Source organism: Epinephelus lanceolatus, chromosome 14 (genome assembly GCF_041903045.1).
Source record: "Epinephelus lanceolatus isolate andai-2023 chromosome 14, ASM4190304v1, whole genome shotgun sequence".
In the NCBI taxonomy this organism is placed as follows: domain Eukaryota; kingdom Metazoa; phylum Chordata; class Actinopteri; order Perciformes; family Serranidae; genus Epinephelus; species Epinephelus lanceolatus.
This window is the reverse complement of record NC_135747.1, coordinates 44,864,847-44,884,981: the sequence shown is the minus strand read 5'-3', so window position 1 is coordinate 44,884,981 and position 20,135 is coordinate 44,864,847. Positions and strand designations below refer to the sequence as shown.

The window sequence follows — 20,135 nt, the reverse complement described above, 5'->3', positions numbered from 1 at the left end:
CCATAGCGCCGCTCACTGAATGTTGACAGTTTGTCTGAGTGAGTGGAGGGGGCGTGGCTTAGCCATAGGTCAATTAGCAGTGCGATAGCACGCTGTCACCATAACAACCACCACATCCTGCACTGGTGACATGGTCCTTGTCGGGGACACATCAAGACGCCTTAGTGACTCAGCTACAAAAGATAAATACGTGTTAGTGATGCACGACACTGTTTTGTTTTTGCTGATAGACAACGATTTATTTGAGAATTAACTGATATCAATATATCCACTTTGTCCCCAGCTAATGTCAGTGATCGTCATCAGGTAGTGAATTAACATCATATTATACACACAGACTGTGATGGTGACGGCCCAGCAGCAGATGGAGACATGAAACACTGTCCAGTGTCTGTGATATTCACCTAATGTGCAAAATAAGAAAAAGCATGTCGGCCGATCATTTTGAAGCTGCTCTCTGCCGATACAGTGACGTGCTGATATTATCATGCATCCCTAACATGCGTCTGAGATCACCTCAGCAGGTGGTTTTAGTGATGACATCACAGTGCATGTTGGTGGTGGTTTACACGTGTGTTCAGCTCTGTCCAATTGTTATTGGATCACTCAGAATATTAATGCCACATTCCCCCCCACCTATGTTATGTAACTTAAAAATAGTAATATGAGACAGTTTCGTCTGTTTGTAGGAAGCAGGAGTGAAAATGATTCATCCTCAACATTTGTTGTGTCCTAGTTTCAGACAGTTGGAGAGAAATTAGACACTAAATAAAACGATGGCTCTGCAGGATGATTTTTATTTTCTCTGGTAACTTTCATGTTTTTCCTAAATGATGTTCAGATTTTAGACGTTCAGTAATAAAATCAGGCTCAAAGCTGCTGACAATGAGAGTTTCCCCCCTGGAGCCCCGCTGGGTTTAGACTGATCCCTGAATGTTAAAACATCTGGCTCCGCCCCCGGACGAGACTTAAGCACTGATTGTGATTAGAAAAAAAAAAAAAAAACTGAAGCGTGTTACTCACATGGCTGTACTGCTCCATCATCTTCTGGCTGTGAGCCAGGTATGGAGTCATGAACTTGGAGGTATCCACCTTGACCTTCTTCCTGACTTTCCTGGTGGGCAGTCCGGACTGGAGGAGGACAGAAAGAAACACAGTCAGTTAACCAGCTAACAACATGGCCGACGTTCCCTCATCACAGGAAACATGTCGGCCAGGAAGTAAAACTACATCCACCTACAGCAGGACCATCATCACAGACACACAGAGAGAGAAGAGACTCACAGACAGTTTAACTGATTATTTAAGGTGTTTTCATCTGTTGATTAAATAATGATCTGATGTTGTCGAGGTAAAGAGGAAACATCTCTGATAACTCACCTGCGACAGCTGAACTGATTCAAGTTAAGACTTAAAGTGATATGAATCAATCTGTCAAATATCTGCTCAGTTAGAATAATGGTAATAACTGAAGGACAAACAAACCCGGGTGGTAAAATGCTGAATATACAGTAACACCTGTGATATATGTGTGAGCGTCGTACACTGCATGCACTGCCAGACTCAGCAACACATATACATATGTGTATATATACATACATATATATATCTGCTGAAGAGGGAAGCTTAAGGAAACTTAATTACAGGAAGCAATTAAAGCAACAAAAAGCAAAAAGCAGCCGTTTCTTCCTGAAGGTTAAAATAAAAAGCAGCACTGACTGTAGAAACTGTTAACTGCTGAGACAGAGTTTAATGTTCATGCACAGTTTTAACTGATCTCTGGAAACTTTTAAGGCTTAAAAGGAAAGTTTCACCTGCAAAGTGACCATCTGTAGGTAAATAACTCACCATGTGTTACCCTCAACCTGCCAAGAAAACTTGAAGAAAACTAGTTTTTCTCATGCCTCGACAGTGAACGCAGAATCAACAAAACACACTGCTCCTGCAGGACAATCCAGGTCTGATTTATACAGTCGGATGATCGGCGCACACATTTGAACTTAAACACTACAATTAAAACACGTCAGTATAAACAGTGTTACGTATGGTCATGTAGCGTGTCTGGGCACACAAGTGTGTTTAAACACTTTAGTGGAGCTCATACTCACGTGCACACTCAGACACACTTAGGACGGGGTACTACACATTTTAGCAAATGTGCATGTGTTTGTGAAGCACTGAGCACACGACTGGATTAATCAGACCTGGATTATTCTGCAGGAGTAGTGTGAGAGTTTGTAAACCAGGTGTGTGTGGCTCTGCATTATGGGTTATTGTACTGAACACCACAGTGTGTGTGGTGGTTGTTTCTTTCCCCCCTCTCGCTCCTCTCTGTCTCACCTGAGTGCAGCACCTGAGAGTGGGAGGAGACAATAAGGGAGCTGAGGGGCGGAGACACACAGAGACACGCCCACAGCAGCACAGCAGCAGTGCAGGATGGTTTTCTTCCTGTTTTGTTTCCAGCCTCAGTTACTTGTTTGGTTTTGTTATTTTAGTTTGAGTTGGAGATTGGCGGTGGTTCAGTTTTCAGATTTAGTTTAGTTTAGTTTAGTTTCAGTTTCAGTTGAGCTGGGTGTGATGACCCACTGCACAGCTGGCTCAGCGACTTCCCCGTCTTTTGTTTCTTTCAGCTGAGATCTCCAGCTCCTTTAAGGTGTAAGTATTATTTCTTTCTTATTGATAATAAAAAACCTTTGTTTGCTTGGTGTGTTTTTGTAGACTTGATTTAAACACAGTGTGAGTAGATCACTGATGTCTGTGTGTGGCACAGTTACTTGTGATTACAGACTTTAAGTGGTCACTTTGCAGGTGAAGTTCTCCCACGGATAAAAACCTGCCATGAAAACACCTTCAGTAAAACAACCAGACAGTGTATGATCCATACAGCAGCCATGCAGACAGAGGAGGGGTCTCCTGTACTGTTTGAGCTGTTGTCCCTTGGGAGGAGGTGCTTTACCTGTAAGAGCTGAGAGCTCTTGTGCTCAGTGACAGTCCTCGTTGTAATCTGCTCAAAATATTACAGATAGAGGACACACACTCTGTGGTTTCAAACTGCCACAACAGGTGATGGGAGAAACAGCACAGTATGTCGGTTGGATTGAGGGTGATTTTTCCACAGCTCAGGTGCTCATCAGTAACTGCTCTTAACACTTCCACTGTAACAGGCAGGACCCCACTCTGCACCAATCACATGACAGCGTCGTCATCAGGAGTCTTTGTCCTCACCTCAGATAAACTGACTCCACTCAAACTGGTAACATCTACAGAGGTGTAATTATGAAGTCTAGATTGCGATTTAATATCTACGTCTTCTGTCTCTACGTTTAGTGTTTCTACGTTTTCTGTCTACATTTTCTGTCACTACATTTTCTGTCTCTACGTTTAGTGTTTCTACGTTTTCTGTCTACATTTTCTGTCTCTACGTTTTCTGTTTCTACGACAGTCTGGTAAAAAACCAAACGAAAGCAGAGCCCGGGACGGAGGGAAATATTCTGATAAAAAAATATCTGAGATTTAGGTCTTAAAATTATGTGATACAAACTTGGATATTCTTTAAAGTTAAAGTAAATTTACAGGAAAAAGCTCCAAATTTTACGATAAAAAAAAAAATCAAACATTCTCAGAGATTATAAAGTCATAAATTATTGAGAAAAAAACTCTAACAAATAGTAATGAAATAACGAATCTATCTGTAACAAGTCATACAAGCTTTTTCTTCTTTAGTGGTGCAGCAGTGTCTCTGAGGTTGATCCAGCTGTGTAAAGTGAAGCAGTGTGGTGCCTTGACAAAAAAAAAGAATTATATTTAAGAGCTTTTTCTCGTAAATACGAGACTTTAATATCAGAGAATGTTTTCTAGTTTTTCCCCACAGATGTACGACTTTATATTCTCAGTGAATATCCAAGTTTTCATCTCATAAATTTGCATCTTTAATCCCTTAAATATTTTAGATGTAACGTTAGGCCCCTCCCCCGGCCTGCAGGTCAAGTCTCAAGTCTTTGAACTCAAGTCCCAAATCAAGACAGGTCAGTCCCAAGTCCTAAACTTTCAGGCCCCTGAATCACATCGTCTCAAAATGGTATCATGGCAGACTTTGTACTATGGGCACAAATCATATCGCTGTCCAAAGAATCGCTATCATATCGTATCGAGATGAAACTGGTGATTTACAGTCTTAACATTGTGTTTCTATAGGCTTGTAAGTGAATCAAATCTAGCAGCCATATTTTACCAGCATTTGGCTGGTGTTGATTTCCAACCCTGAGTCTGACTCAAGTCCAAGTCACGTGATTTGAGTCTGCTCCCCTCGTTACAGGCTGTTACCTTCATTATAAGGTTAAAATATATTTTGTGGCTCCAGACAGATTATTTTTTGTCCTTCGACAGTAAAGGTCCCTGATCTGACCCCTGATTTAAGGAGGAAATGTTCCTGTCCAGTCAGACCACAGGAGCTGAAAGCATTCCTGCACACAGCATACTGTTCCCTGAATAACCCGGTCTAACTTACAGCCTGCCTGAATTACACTTCCCTCTGCTCAGGAGGATCCCACTCAAACATTTACAGTCACGTCAGGCTGAACATTTGGAGACTTTGGTATCTAACCAGTAACCCTTGAGACATAACCAGAGCTGCGGGAAAGAACATCTCAATCACTTGTGTCAACATCTGTAAGAGGCTTCGATATCTGAATCTATCAGACAGGAGAGAAACATAGGTGTGACTGAAACCCTACAAAGCTCTGCAGAAGGTTTTCCATCTCCTCTCCTGAGCAAATTAGTAGCTCTGTGACGTTAACACATTCCTGGCTCTCAGAGTGTGATTTACAGCACGGTGGCTCGTCTCATCTGCCCCTCTCCCTCCGCTCCATCTCTCTGCCAGTGTGCCGTAGATGTCCACTTCTAAATCTGTCCGAATGCCAGACAGAGAACTCTACACTCCGCCCCCTCGTGACCTCAGGAGGGAAGTCATGATTTATCAAGAAAATACTAGAACGACTGATGAATGAGTGAATGAGTGAATGAGCAGCTCTATGTTTCTCTCTGTCCTGTAGATGAAACACGAAACCGTCTCACTGTAAAACATCTTTTCTCCACAGTGTAGATGAAAGTGCTCGTGAAACCAGAGTGTATTGATTTGTGGGTTTCCATTTGTTCCACCTCCCAAACGATTTACATCTTCTCAGTGAAGATGGTAAATCAGTTGATATGTTATACGGGAGCTAAATGACCACTGGTGGTTAGGCCATAGGTTAGGTTATAAAACAGTCATTCAGACCCCCCTATAAGATATCAGCAATATTAAGTATGAACAAATACGAGGCAGACGTTAATCCTATTTCACCAGGAAATATGGGATTAATCTGTTAGCCTTCTGTTTTCACTCTTCCATTGGACACTGACAGGGAGAGCTTCAGAAACACAGCTCAGACACAAATAATGAACCATTAAAACATCCTGGAGACAAATCTGACTGGAGACTGGTGGCCAGCATCACGTTATATTACTGGTGTGAAATAAGATGAAGATCATTTCAAATAAAAGACAAAACAGCCTGGCTCCTGGGTTATGGCAAAAATCATAATCATGATTATTTTATCCAGTATTGAGTTTAGGATGATTTAACACACTTACTCACTGACATTTACTGAACTTTTCTTTTTGACATTATCTTGAACTTTAAATAAAAACTGACTGTTAAGAAATGAGATAAAGAAAATAAATAATACATAATCATAACCATGGTGCAGAAGAAGAGGAATTGACTCAGCACTGTTGGCAGAAGAGCTTTGGACTGTGATTACTCTGAACGTTACAATATAACTGAATATATTTCTCCCTTTTTCCCTCATGAAATTTGATGTTAATCTCTTTTTAGAAATAAAGACACTGGAGAGTCTGAAAGTCAGAAAATATCACAAAACAGTCCGTCAGTTGGCAACAATGAGCTGCGCAATACTGTGATGGACAGAGGTGTGCTGGATTTATAACAAAAGATGAAACCAGATCATCTCTGGGAAACAAAACGCTGCACTATAATCATTTTATCTTGATTAGCATGTTGCCATAATCATTGGAAGCCAAAATCATAATTATAAATAGAAGTAAATGACCTGAGTAGCTCTATAAAATGGTGTCAGAAACTGGCACGATCCCAAACTCTTTGTAATCCAGTATTTTTACTACCTTTGCTACTCAGGAAGGATCCTGTCCTGGTGTTTATAACATTACAGCTTTAATAAATGGGCTCAGATACAGGGCTGTGGTGCTGTTTGTTTAAGAATCGGAGCACACATATGACACGGGCGCATGCGTGCACAGATATGTTTCGGCTGGTTGAGAGGGTTACGTAACCAGTGTTCCAAGTTTACATAAGTCCACTATAACTATAATAAAAATATGTTTCGCTGTGTTTTCACCTTTAAGTAGATAAAAGTTGGACGTAACAGACTGAGACAAATGACTGAATTGACATCACTGATGAAAGGCTGCTGACAGCTTTAAGGAGGAATGTTTTCTTACATGTTACTCAGTGTGTGACGGCTCATACATGCTCAGAGTTAGATACAGACACGGGCAGAGCCTTCTGTCTGTACTCTGTGATCTGTTCATCAGTATTAGTGCACGTTTTCTCAAAGCTTGTGGACGAAGCGGAGCAGTGTCTTTGGAGATGGAGGGGGCAGTGTAGCGTAGTTCAAGCGAGACGACAAAGACGCTCAAAAAATGTGAGAACGGAACAAATCTGTAATATAGAGGAAATATTTCTCTGTCCAGATGTCGGGATTTATTAAACAGCCTCACAGACTGCTGCTGCCTGTAGTCCGACCCTCTCCACTGTCGCCATGTTTGTTTTTTAGGAACTTTTGCCTCTGCACTCTACTGCCATCTGTTGGCTGTATTTATGCCAACATAAAGGACGCATAGAAGTCTGAGGTCAATGATAGTTACATTTCAAACAAACAAACCTATTTCCATTCATAAAAAGTGAATATAAATGAGCCCTACGTTGCCGTCAGGAATGAATCAACGTACCTGAAATGTCAATATGAAAACTTTGACTGTTCCAGTTTGTCTTTCTTGTACGACGACACAAACTTCATTAACAAAATGTTTTAAGTATCAGTTTTGGTGATAAGACGTTTGTTCAACCAACAGTAACCTTCTGTTTTCATTAAGGATCATTTTGATTAATAATAATAACAATAATATAATATCATGATAATGTGCTGCTGCAACATTTTTCTGAGATGGTTATTGTACTGTGAAAATCTCGTGCCGTTTCAACACCTAGTGACGATTGGATCTTTGAGCGTTTCAATTGTAAATGAACTTTAACAGGATCATGCAAACTTCTGATGTTCTATTTCATCTCTTGGTGAAAAATAAAAGGTGTCGAAGTGTCATTGTGCTGCGCTCCAGCTGCACCACAGCCCTGGTTAGATATGCTGGAGATAACTGATGACCTGCTACAAAACTGTGTTTGAGTCATCTGCAAGAGTCTGTGGAAATAAACAACAATATCTGATATATTGTGCATCTGGCTGTTGTGTAATGATTACATCACTGCATTACATGTGGCGTATTAACTACCTGTATCTGCTGCTATGAGATATCTTTACCTTTACAGGATGACAAACAATGCCCCTGTCTTTAGCCTGAAATAGTTCTGATTTATAGTCGGCTGTTACAGAAAATCCAGGACTTTAAACTCATCAGTGAGTCTGTGTGAAACAGGATCCACCAGCAGACATGCTAACTGTCAGGGGCTGCTAACTTAACTATTCATAGGGCCTGTGGATCCTGCAGATCAGACCTGCACCTACTGCCTCACATCACATTATATCTCAGGTTTAATTATATCATTAAGAACTAATACAGTGCAGTGATGGAGGTAAAGAACACAGAGAGAAGACTTTCACTTACCTCCTCCACGATCTCCTCCTCCTCAAACTCCTCAAACTCCTCATATTCCTCATATTCCTCCACAATCTCCGTCATCTTGGGACGGTGTTAGAGGCTCTACACAGAACACAGATCACATTATCAGCCGTTCATTATTCAAACTCTGCATGAACAAGGTTCTGAAAAGCACATCTAAAGAAGGAGCGTATGGAGCAGCAGAAATAATATCATGCAGCAGAGTTCATTTAACTGAAACCTCTAACTTATTTTGACTTGTTCTATCAGCAGCACCAACTCACAGTGTCAGACAGCCAATACTGGGACTTAGACAAGAGATCAGAGGACAACTGCACCAGTGATATTTTAGGATGCTGCCAGTCATCCCTCTGAACCCAATCACCTGATTCAAAAACAGGAATAACACACAGCAAACACATGCTAGAAAACACACAACGTATTAAAGTTGAACCAAAGAGCATGTCATACCAGCGACAGAGTCCCGCAGTATTTGCTGACAGTAAGGGAGCCTCTCTGGCCATCCACTAGGGTCTCAAACCTACAGCCCAACTTTGTGATTTGCCCAAATCCTAAACAAAGTGACAGAAAATGTGAGAAGACACCTCACAAACTGGGAACCAGCTGTAAATCAGTGCGTGCACAGGAAGAGCTGCAGATCAGGAAGGTGAGACACTGAGTGCATACAACAGGCCGCCCCTCCTCCCTCAGAGGCCACAACACAGCTCACAGAACTGTGCCTCCTGGCTGAAGGTTGGCGACAGCTGCCCAGCAGTGCTTCAACTATGTGACATGTAAGCTAATGCCACAGCCTGATTGGTTGACTCTGTTTAGCAAACGGAGGGGCAATGCCTTCTGAGGCTGCAGGTTAAATATAGGATGGCATACTAAGAACCTTTTTTAGCACTTGATTGCCCTCTCTTTGAATTAAAACATCAATTTCTCAGTAAAAAGACAAAGAGAAACAGATGAAACAGCCGAGGACGAAGGACAAAACAGCCGCAACAGGTGCTGAGATTTCAGAGCGAAGACACAAAGGCCAGACTGCTGCTGAGACTTCAGATACATCCAGAGGGAGGCCTGGTCTGATCTGGTCTGGAGTCCTGCAGATCTGAACTGTTTGGTGACTCCTTCACTGTGCAGCAGAGCCTTCACACTCCTTGTCCCTCAATCAGACGGCCTCCTGGATCCAGGTGATGGAGACGATGGAAGTCCAAGCAGATGGAAAGCCATGCAAGGAGGACAAAATATGGAGATCTGTGCTTTCTCTCCTTTGTCTTTGCTTACCAGTTATTTCAAAGTTTTAAGGTCTCCCAAGCCGCCAAATCCTCCCCAGCTTCCCTCCAGAGAAACGCTGGGCGACAGCACACAGCTGCGATTTCTACCCAGGTTATCATGTGGCCAGCTCAGCCAATCACAGGCCGGCGCTCTCAGGTTTCAAAATCTAAATATACCTAAGTGATCCTTTCAGAAAAGAGCACCTGTTGAGGCGAATGCATCAGCGGTACAGTTATGAGGAAGGCAGTGAGGCGGGGGGGTGGGGGGCTCCAGAAAACAAGGGTAAACCCCAAATACAAGAGTTCCACTCTGTGAGAACGAGTGCAGGTTGTGTTGATAACATGTTGTCTTATTGTAATAGATTTCAGAGGCAGGTGTGACCGTGGGTGAGGATCTGAGCCTGAGAGCAGGAGGCGAGCTGAAGGCCCAGTGGGGCTCAGAGCCAGATCTGTTGAGGTCATCTGTTAGCTGACCCTGAGCCTGCTGGGTCCTCTCAAGAACCAGGTCAGCATCAAACTGAGGAACTTAGAGACAGGAAATAAAAACAAGCCCATGCTCCTGTACATATGACGCACACATAAATGTCCACTGACACTCCACATGTGACTGAAGCTAAATGATAAAGTCTGATGAATGCCTGATGGTCCCTGGATCAAAGACAGAGCTGTTGGAGAATAATGACTCACTCTGGTAAAGTCTTGACATATGATTTGGAATGAAGATGGAGGACGTCTGACATGACACTGACATTAAGACTGAGGGCAGAAGTACTGATGAACTGTGACGCCTCCAAAATCTTTCATTGGGATGGTCACTGATAATCTTGGAGTGGGACCCTGAAACAAAAAGCTGTAACTGAACTTTTAAAGTTCTTATGATGCTGTCGTCACATGAAGGCTGGTTGAACCTATGTCAGTGTGAGAGTTCAGGAATCACTTTGTTTTCTTCTCTTATAGTTCATGTTGCTAACCAGTCGCTCCAGGACTTCAGAGGTGGTTTTTGGGAACGTTGCAGCCTGAAATGACTTCACTGCAGGTTTTCTAAAAAAAATGCGATGAAGGATGGCATTTTTTTATTTATTTATTTGTTTGTTTGTTTTTATTACAACTTTAATACTATTTATAGCCCTGCGGCAGTGGTTAACATCACACACTGAAGCAGCTTGACTCTGATGTTATCTTTGTGATGCTAACAGTTAGCTCTGTCGGGGGAGGCCGAGCGAATCAACTCTACAATGACATGAGATCTGACCTGATGTGAATTTGCAGTAAAGTTGCAGTGAACGGACAAAATTATAAAGTCACGCAGAATTCACAGAGATCATCTGAATTTGCGTTAAATCCTGGAGGGACATCTGACGACATCTATCTGATATGCACAGACTGATTCTGATTCAGTTATGTACCAGTATCAGTCTATTCCCATCAGTCATCAGTCTACACATACAGACACATAACACGTGTGTGTGTGTGTGTTATTTATCTTTAGGCGATGCATCGTCCTTTAAAACTGTCTGACATCCTTTTCCTTACAAACACAAATGGACAGCTTCAAGGTGAAGGAGAGAACTTTGATTATAGGAACAAAACATTTACTGGAAACAAACCTGCTCAGGTTTCACCCTGAGAGACCAAGACTCCATTTTGTTTTCAACAGTAAGGTGAAATTTAGAAAATGCTTTCACTATAATAAATGGCTGCTGTGAGGACTGACATCATCACACATGAAAACAGTTAATTTCTAAGACTGTTAAAGACCTCAGTCTGCAGAAATATTCAAATACACTAGAAATTAACTTATTTATACTGCATGAAATAAAACTGCGTGGGACTGGCATAAAGTGGCCGTGTCTGTACAGGGGAAACTCATGGGCACCCATAAAACCCATTTTCATGTAGGCCCCGTCTGTACGCATCCAGATATTTATGTATCCAGATATTTTTCTCTGTGTCGGGCCTCTCATCCATGTAAACAAATTTTAGGTCACTGAAACAGATATTTTTTAAATCGCCCTCTGAGCTGAAGATTTATCAGAACTGTGGTTACGGAGAGTTTGAGAAACAATGATGTCATCTTCCCAGGTTGCACATATCTATTGTTGTTTTGTGTAACGAGCAAAGCAGACTACCTGTTTGCTGATGTTTTGTTGCCACTGCTGGTCTAATGACGACTTTACACCACAGACGAACAGAGACGTCTGCTCCACCTCAGTGTTTCTGCTCCACCTCAGTGTCTGCAGTTTAAAGTCCACTAGAGCCAATGGTTTTGGACCAGGACCAGTGGAACCAGCAGACGGTGGGACACTTTCCTGAGTGGGAGTGTTGTTGATGAGAAGTGGAAGGAAAACGTTCATCTTTAACTGAGCTTCTTCATCTGTGCATACATTTAAGTTTTAGCTTCACAGTGGTCGTGATAATTAAATTAGACCTTGTTCCCTCGTACATGAACAAGACCTTGAAACAACATGGCCGACGTGTCAGATCTAAATGCAGTCCTTTATTTATATATTCATGTTGTAAAATAGACCAGAGAAATTCCATTTAACCACTGACAGGATGAGTGGCTGATTGTCAGGTCAGAACAAGTTAGTTCTTAATTTTCAGAGCAGTGGAGCAGACTCACACTCACACCATCCCACTGCATATGAAGTGAGATATAAAAATACATGAGGACCTATTTCTAGATAACATATGCCATACATCAGAGGTCAGGCAGCAGCTACGGTTTAATCCAACAGCAGTTTATGAATAAAATGAAGATGTGAAGAGAGTCAGCTCTGAACGTGTTGATATGGTGACACATGGTGAAATGAAAGATGTACTTACATGAATGTATTCACATTTCCTGTGTTCAGATGATGAGCCTCTGTCTCTCAATGTCTCTGTCTGTCAGTCTTTGTGCCAGGAGCAGGGTCCTACCCAGGGACGGAGACGGACAGCAGCAGCTGACTGTCTCTCTCTCCCTCTGGACAGACGGGTAACGACCCTGCAATCTGTGATGCACTGGACAACTGCTGCTGCCTGGTCCTCAGTACCAACATCACCAAACTCTTTATCTCATCTAACCCGCAGAACTGAAACAGTGGTCATGTTTTAAGGGTCACATATCGAGGGAGATCTCCAAACACATGTATGTAGCTAGCAGGGTGTCTACAGGTATCAGACACTGAACAGCTGATGTCTTGTGATGGTTTCCTCACCAGCAGGTATCAGAACACAAGTGTACAGGTTGAAAGTCAGCTTTTCCTGAAATGACAGAATCAAACAGGAGATGTATTTTTATGTTAAAAATGTCCTCTAGTATTTTGTGCATCTCAAACTGTAACTGTCTTATTAATCAGAATCAGAATCAGAAATACTTTATTGATCCCCGAGGGGAAATTATTTATGTTACAGGAAACAAAACATAAACCAGTGATTTTCATCCCAGCTCCGTCACAATCTCCAGCAACAGGAGCCTCTCCTGTAGCATCTACTTTCTGCTGATGAAAAATTTAATTAGACATTTCCAACCAAATTCTCTCTGTGTATATGTATTAGTGAATTTCCACTGAACGCTGCAGTAAGTGTAGCATTGCTCCCTGAAAGATCAAAATTACCTAAATTTTCCCGTTTATTTTTTAAGGTACTTTGTGGAGTGTGACATAAAACCTTTCAACAGTCTGGATATAATACTTCTGTTTAATTCTGACATGCAGGATAAACTACTGTCAGCTCTGGGTCATCCTGATCTGATGGCTGATTTCAACATGCTGATTAAAATCTGGCTGTAGTTATAGAAACCTATAAAAATCATGTTTTTCCAAAACAAGTTTTCTCCTCAAAGTTTGAAAATCTTTTTGATCTTCCGTCTCTTAATGAGTGATATGTTGTTACTACCTTGATTATAAATTTAATGCTTTTTAGGACCTTTTTAACCAAATTTAAGGCTGATTTCTAGTCAAATCATCTTTTTCTTGCTCCAACACTGCAGCTCAGTATCAAGGTGAGTATGTGGTCTCGGGGAAGGTTTAATGTAGGAATATGATTATTAAACTGAATTAGGTTCATCTGCATCTCATCAACAGGTATGTAAGTGCAAGTATAAAGTTAGAAGACTGGGAGGTTTAGCACAGTCGTAGACTTCGGGGGGGACACAGGGGACATGTCTCCCTCAATATTTAGAACACGTAGAAGAGAAACTAAAGACATTTTCCCTATAAACTGATGCATAGAAATTTACCAGAATGCAGGAAATTAGGTGTTCAGTTTCTAAATTTCCTGGGGGAGGACCCTAAACATCTAATTTCATTTGTGCCTCAGGGACATCAGGGACTCCTGATGATCCTAGCAGTCAAACTAAAGCCCACCCAATGCCAAGGACACCCAGAGAGGAGGAGGAGGGGGGGTACATGATGCTTAGTCACTGGAAAAAATGAGTGATGATCAGAGAGCTGAACACAACAGCTGCAGGACACACAACATCAACACCAAGCCTGAGAAAACAATACTGCAGTGAGGTCAGAGGCCTGAAACGAGTCGTTAGTCAGTCGGACGGTGACTTTGCAGGAACAGGATCAGTTGTTGTTTATAGTCAGACGAACACAAACACCTGTACTGACCTTTCTGACTATAAGAATACACTGATGTCTCCACTTATTAACAAGAACCTAACTGACTGTCTGAGTAATGAAATGACTGAAATTTCACTTTGGGATTCAAACAGATTAAGTCTGTACCATGTTACACTGTTGTCAACATAAAGTACACCTGTGGTGCAAACTGTGTGTCGATCAAACAGCTCAACTCACCAATCAGATCTTTGAGGTGATTATAGTGTCTGACACATCTCTGACACATCACTCAGAATAAACTGAGGACGCACAGAGCTCCTGTCTGCACACTGTGGACTGGTGATACACAAAATGTAGTGTTTAAATGTTTTATAATAAACATGAACACACTGTATCACAGTTATTATACTTCTGCTGTCTGGGTATGATTTGAGTTTGACTTACCTGAACTCTGACTTACCTGGAATGTTTGCTCAAACTGAAAATACAAACATTTGCAGATGAAACATTTTGACTAAAGCTTCACACAGACCTCAGTGTGAGAAATTCAATATAAAACATCAACAGACAGTTCATGATGGTCTGAGCTTTAGGGACGATGATTTAACCGACATATCTGCTCAAACACGTGCATCAATGAATGCAGTTTAAAATAAGTGAGGAATATATGCAAAATTCCACTAAAGTATTTTACCAAAAGGTCCAATTACAGATTTTCTTAGTGTGCTTATAAAAATAACAGTTTGATGTATTTGCTGAAACTGGCTGAACTATCTCATGTACCTCTGTGAAAAAGCATCCTCATCCTCCTCGTCCTCCTCCTCCTCCTGAACTGTGGTCAAACTGTCACCCTAAGCAGCACTGATCAAATATGAATCCAGACTCTGTTTCTACCTTGGTGGAGGCCAACTGGGGTCCGGTTTGGGGACCTCAGAATTGCATGTCTGTTTTTTGCAGATGATGTGCTTCTGTTGGCCTCATCACACCGTGACCTCCAGCTTGACCCCAAGTGGTTGAGTGGAGGTCAGGATGAAAGTCAGCACCTTCCAGTCTGAGACCATGGTTCACTGCCGGAGAACGGTGGATTGTTCCCTCTGAGTTTGGAGAGTAACTGCCTCAAGAGAGGGAGTTCAAGTATCTCAGGGTCTTGTTCACAGTGAGGGTAGAATGGAGCGTGAGATGGGTCGGTGGTTTGATGCAGCATCTTCAGTGATGCGGGCGCTGTGTCAGTCTGTAATGGTGAAGAGGGAGCTGAGCCAGAAAGAAAAGCTTTTGATTTCCTGGTCCATCTGCGTCCCAACCCTCACCTATGGTCATGAGCTCTGGGTAGTGACTGAAAGAATGAGGTCACAGATACAAGCATCTGAAATGAGTTTCCTCTGTAGGGTGTCTGGGCTCAGCCTTAGAGATAGGGGGAGGAGTCAGACATCTGGAGGGAGCTCGGAGTAGAGCCGCTGCTCCTTCATGTTGAGGTGGTTCAACATCTGATCAGGATCCTCCTGGTCCAGCTGGTAGGAGGCCCCGGGGCAGACCCAGAACACACTGGAGGGACTATAGATCTCATCTGGTCTGGGAACACCTCGGGGTCCTCCAGGAGGAGCTGGAGAGTGTTGATGAGGAGAGGGACGTCTGGGGTGCTTTGCTCAGCCTGCTGCCTCTGAGACCTGACCCCACATAAGATGATGAAAATGGATGGATTCTGTTTCTGCATTGCCTTTTTCTCACCTAAAATGTTTTCAGATTTTAGTGACTGTTTAGCTGTAATGTGAGAACGTTTGTGACTCAGCCACCCTGTTGAAGACAGACAAGTCAAAACAAAACACTGCTGACCAGCTGCAGCAATCTTTCTTGTTTTACAGCTGAACAGTCACTGAAATATGTCCTGATGATCTTAATTCATATTTGATCAGCGCTGCCTCATTTGAAGGTTTGACCAAAGTTTATGAGCAGTGATTGAAATCACTGACGGCTGCATTAGAGACTCCTCAGTTCTGATTTCTGATTATCCATGTTGGTCCTTCCGGTCAGTCCTGCAGTTTCAAGAAGAAACAGCTGCTTTTTGCTCATTTAACTTCTTGCAATGCAATGACTCAAATCTATCAAGTATTCTGTCCGTTCCCCCAGAGGCCTGTGAGAAAAACATTTTATTCACAAATTCAGAGTGACAAGGGGTGAATGACTGATGTACAAATGGTCATTTTGGGGCTGACGTATTCCTTTAAAGCAGAGTTTGTAAATTTAAGACTGAATAATAGTAAATGTGGCGTAAAAAAAGAAACTGATAGCTGAAAGATGCTAAAAATTGAGCTGCAGAGGTCAGTGATTATTGGGGCAGCCCACAGGGACTTGTATTGGGGATCAGAGGATTGCTGGGTCAAGTCCCCATATTATATGGACCAAGTGTGGAGCATGAACTGGGGGATTGAGGCGCCTTACCATGGGCATGGTTTACAGCAGAAAGGAACAAAGCATCAAACCATGACTAAAGGATAATCACCAGACCAAAGCATGTGACCAAACCTGTCATGGTATTATTGTTGTTTCCAAAACATCAGTGACACATTTTTGGGACAACAGGAGGACTGTTTGCTGACTTTGTATAAAGCAACTTCCTCATGGCAACATAACCACAACAACAGATCTGAGGAGTCGAACAGGGCAACTATCAAAAGACTGAGGCATGGGGCGTTGGTAGCGTAGTGGATAGTGCCGGCGCCCCATATACAGACGTCTTGCCTCACTGCAGAGGTCACGGGCTCGACTCCGGCTCACGACCATTTGCTGCATGTCATCCCCCCACTCCCCCATTTTACTCTCTCCTGTCAATTAAAGGCAAAAGCCAGAAATAATAATAATAAAAAAAAAGACTGAGGCAACAAATGTTCTACAAATGAGGAGCAGTTTGGCTTTGGTTTGTGTCGGTTCTTTTTGACAGTTTTAGAAAGTGTTTCTGCAGCTGGACGCAGATTTTAGTGACAGTTTTTAATGAGAATGAAACTTTTTGTAAAAGTTTTTAATGAGAATGAAACTTTTTGTAACAGTTTCAAATGAGAATGAAGCTTTTTGTAACAGTCTTTAATGAGAATGAAACTTTTTGTAATAGTTTTTAATGAGAATTAAGCTTTTTGTAACAGTCTTTAATGAGAATGAAACTTTTTGTAAAAGTTTTTAATGAGAATTAAGCTTTTTGTAACAGTCTTTAATGAGAATGAAGCTTTTTGTAACAGTCTTTAATGAGAATGAAACTTTTTATAATAGTTTTTAATGAGAATGAAACTTTTTGTAATAGTTTTTAATGAGAATTAAGCTTTTTGTAACAGTCTTAAATGAGAATGAAACTTTTTGTAACAGTCTTTAATGAGAATTAAGCCTTTTGTAACAGTTTTTAATGAGAATGAAACTTTTTGTAAAAGTTTTTAATGAGAATTAAGCTTTTTGTAACAGTCTTTAATGAGAATGAAGCTTTTTGTAACAGTTTTTAATGAGAATGAAGCCTTTTGTAAGTCTTTAATGAGAATGAAGCTTTTTGTAATAGTTTTTAATGAGAATGAAGTTTTTTGTAACAGTCTTTAATGATAATGAAGCTTTTTGTAACAGTTTTTAATGAGAATGAAACTTTTTGTAGGAGTTTTTAATGAGAATGAAGCCTTTTGTAAAAGTTTTTAATGAGAATGAAGCTTTTTGTAACAGTTTTTAATGAGAATGAAGCTTTTTGTAACAGTTTTTAATGAGAATGAAACTTTTTGTAATAGTTTTTAATGAGAATGAAGCCTTTTGTAAGTCTTTAATGAGAATGAAGCTTTTTGTAATAGTTTTTAATGAGAATTAAGCTTTTTGTAACAGTCTTTAATGATAATGAAGCTTTTTGTAACAGTTTTTAATGAGAATGAAACTTTTTGTAACAGTCTTTAATGAGAATGAAGCTTTTTGTAACAGTCTTAAATGAGAATGAAACTTTTTGTAACAGTCTTTAATAAGAATGAAGCTTTTTGTAACAGTTTTTAATGAGAATGAAACTTTTTGTAACAGGCTTTAATGAGAATGAAGCTTTCTGTAATAGTTTTTAATGAGAATGAAGCTTTTTGTAACAGTCTTCAATGATAATGAAGCTTTTTGTAAGTTTTTAATGAGAATGAAACTTTTGTAATAGTTTTTAATGAGAATGAAGCTTTTTGTAACAGTCTTTAATGAGAATGAAACTTTTTGTAAAAGTTTTTAATGAGAATTAAGCTTTTTGTAACAGTCTTTAATGAGAATGAAGCTTTTTGTAACAGTCTTCAATGAGAATGAAGCCTTTTGTAAGTCTTTAATGAGAATGAAGCTTTTTGTAATAGTTTTTAATGAGAATGAAGCTTTTTGTAACAGTCTTTAATGATAATGAAGCTTTTTGTAACAGTTTTTAATGAGAAGGAAACTTTGTGTAATAGTTTTTAATGAGAATGAAGCTTTTTGTAATAGTTTTTAATGAGAATGGGGCCTTTTGTAAGTCTTTAATGAGAATGAAGCTTTTTGTAACAGTTTTTAATGAGAATGAAACTTTTTGTAACAGTTTTTAATGAGAATGAAGCCTTTTGTGTCTTTAACGAGAATGAAACTTTTTTAACAGTCTTAAATGAGAATGAAACTTTCTGTAAAAGCTTTTAATGAGAATGAAACTTTTGTTATAGTTTTTAATGAGAATGAAACTTTTTGTAATAGTTTTTAACGAGAATGAAACTTTTTGTAACAGTTTTTAAAGAGAATGAAACTTTTTGTAAAAGTTTTCAATGAGAATTAGGCTTTTTGTAACAGTCTTTAATGAGAATGAAACTTTTTGTAATAGTTTTTAATGATAATGAAACTTTTTTTTTAACATTTTTTAATGATAATGAAACTTTTTTTAACAGTTTTTAATGAGAATTAAGCTTTTTGTAAAAGCTTTTAATGCGGATGAAACTTTTTTAAGTATTTAATGAGAATGACGTTTTTTGTAAAAGCTTTTAATGAGAATGAAACTTTTTTTTAAAATTTTTAATGAGAATGAAGTTTTTTGTAAAAGCTTTTAATAAGAATGAAACTTTTTTAAGTTTTTAATGAGAATGAAGTTTTTTGTAAGTCTTTAATGAGAATGAATCTTTTGTTATAGTTTGTAATGAGAATGAAACTTTTTGTAAGTCTTTAATGAGAAGGAAACTTTTTGTAAAAGCTTTTAATGAGAATGAAACTTTTTGTAATAGTTTTTAATGAGAATGAAGCTTTTTTTAAGTCTTAAATAAGAATGAAGCTTTTTGTAACAGTTTTTAATGAATGAAACTTTTTGTAATAGTTTTTAATGAGAATGAAGCTTTTTGTAAGTCTTTAATGAGAATGAAACTTTTGTTATAGTTTTTAATGAGAATGAAACTTTTTGTAAGTCTTTAATGAGAATGAAACTTTAACAGTTTTTAATGAGAATGAAGCTTTTTGTAAAAGCTTTTAATGAAAATGAAACTTTTAACAGTTTTTAATGAGAATGAAGCTTTTTGTAAAAGCTTTTAATGAGAATGAAACTTTTGTTATAGTTTGTAATGAGAATGAAACTTTTTGTAAGTCTTTAATGAGAATGAAACTTTTTTTAAAGTTTTTAATGAGAATGAAGCTTTTTGTAAAAGCTTTTAATGAGAATGAAACTTTTGTTATAGTTTGTAATGAGAATGAAACTTTTTTTTAAAGTTTTTAATGAGAATGAAGCTTTTTGTAAAAGCTTTTCATGAGAATGAAACTTCTGTTATAGTTTTTAATGAGAATGAAACTTTTTGTTCACTGTTTTTTCATTGCTACGCGCCTCATGTTTCTGCGCCCACATCATCTCCACTTTTTTTTCTCATTGTCCAATGGGATGATTTGACTTTACAAAGCACAGTTAGCACAATCTCAATAGAAACTGGTGGTACTCCCCATGATCCAGCCTCTTTTTTAGGGTCTCATGTACCCACACAGATCTCTGTTTATCTGCTGACAGCCTCTCACCCTCAACCACAGCTACAGACAGCACCCTCTGCCTCAACATGGCAGCAGCTACACACTGATTACTGCAGGATAAATAAAAAATAAATGATACATTGATTACACAGGAAGGTTAAGGTGAGGAGGTGATGTGGTGTAAGATGCAGCAAGTGTTTTTTTTTTCTTGGTGGCATTCAATTTAAAAAAAAAAAAAAAAAAAAAAGCAGTGCAGTGCAGTGCACCTCGAGTTTTACAACCTGCAGAACTCTGTTTGTGTGATCGTGGCCTTCCTGTGCAGCTGTTTCTACTCTGCTGTACCTTCTTCTTCTTCTTCTCTTTACATCTCACTGTGAGCTGCTCACACTCTGGACCATGTCTCTTCTTCTCTCCCTGAATCCCTCTGCTGTCTGGCTTTCTCCTCTCTACT

General features: G+C 39.8%; 1 protein-coding gene across 43 annotated transcripts in view; it reads right to left on the bottom strand.

Moving 5' to 3' along the window:
- The window catches only part of neb (nebulin), a 95,899-nt gene extending 86,603 nt beyond the window's left edge, over positions 1-9,296 (bottom strand). For 40 of the 43 annotated variants that reach the window (XM_078174770.1, XM_078174807.1, XM_078174774.1 and 37 more), the window contains exons 1-5: positions 9,202-9,296; positions 8,386-8,486; positions 7,921-8,016; positions 2,957-3,004; positions 1,024-1,131 (exon numbers count right to left, since the gene is read on the bottom strand). In XM_078174770.1, the coding sequence (XP_078030896.1) occupies positions 1,024-1,131; positions 2,957-3,004; positions 7,921-7,995 (231 nt within the window). In that variant the 5' untranslated portion in view covers positions 7,996-8,016; positions 8,386-8,486; positions 9,202-9,296. The remainder of the gene's footprint in view (positions 1-1,023; positions 1,132-2,956; positions 3,005-7,920; positions 8,017-8,385; positions 8,487-9,201) is intronic. The other 3 variants (XM_078174771.1, XM_078174769.1, XM_078174772.1) reach the window with 3 other exon arrangements.
- Between the last annotated feature and the right edge of the window lie 10,839 nt (positions 9,297-20,135).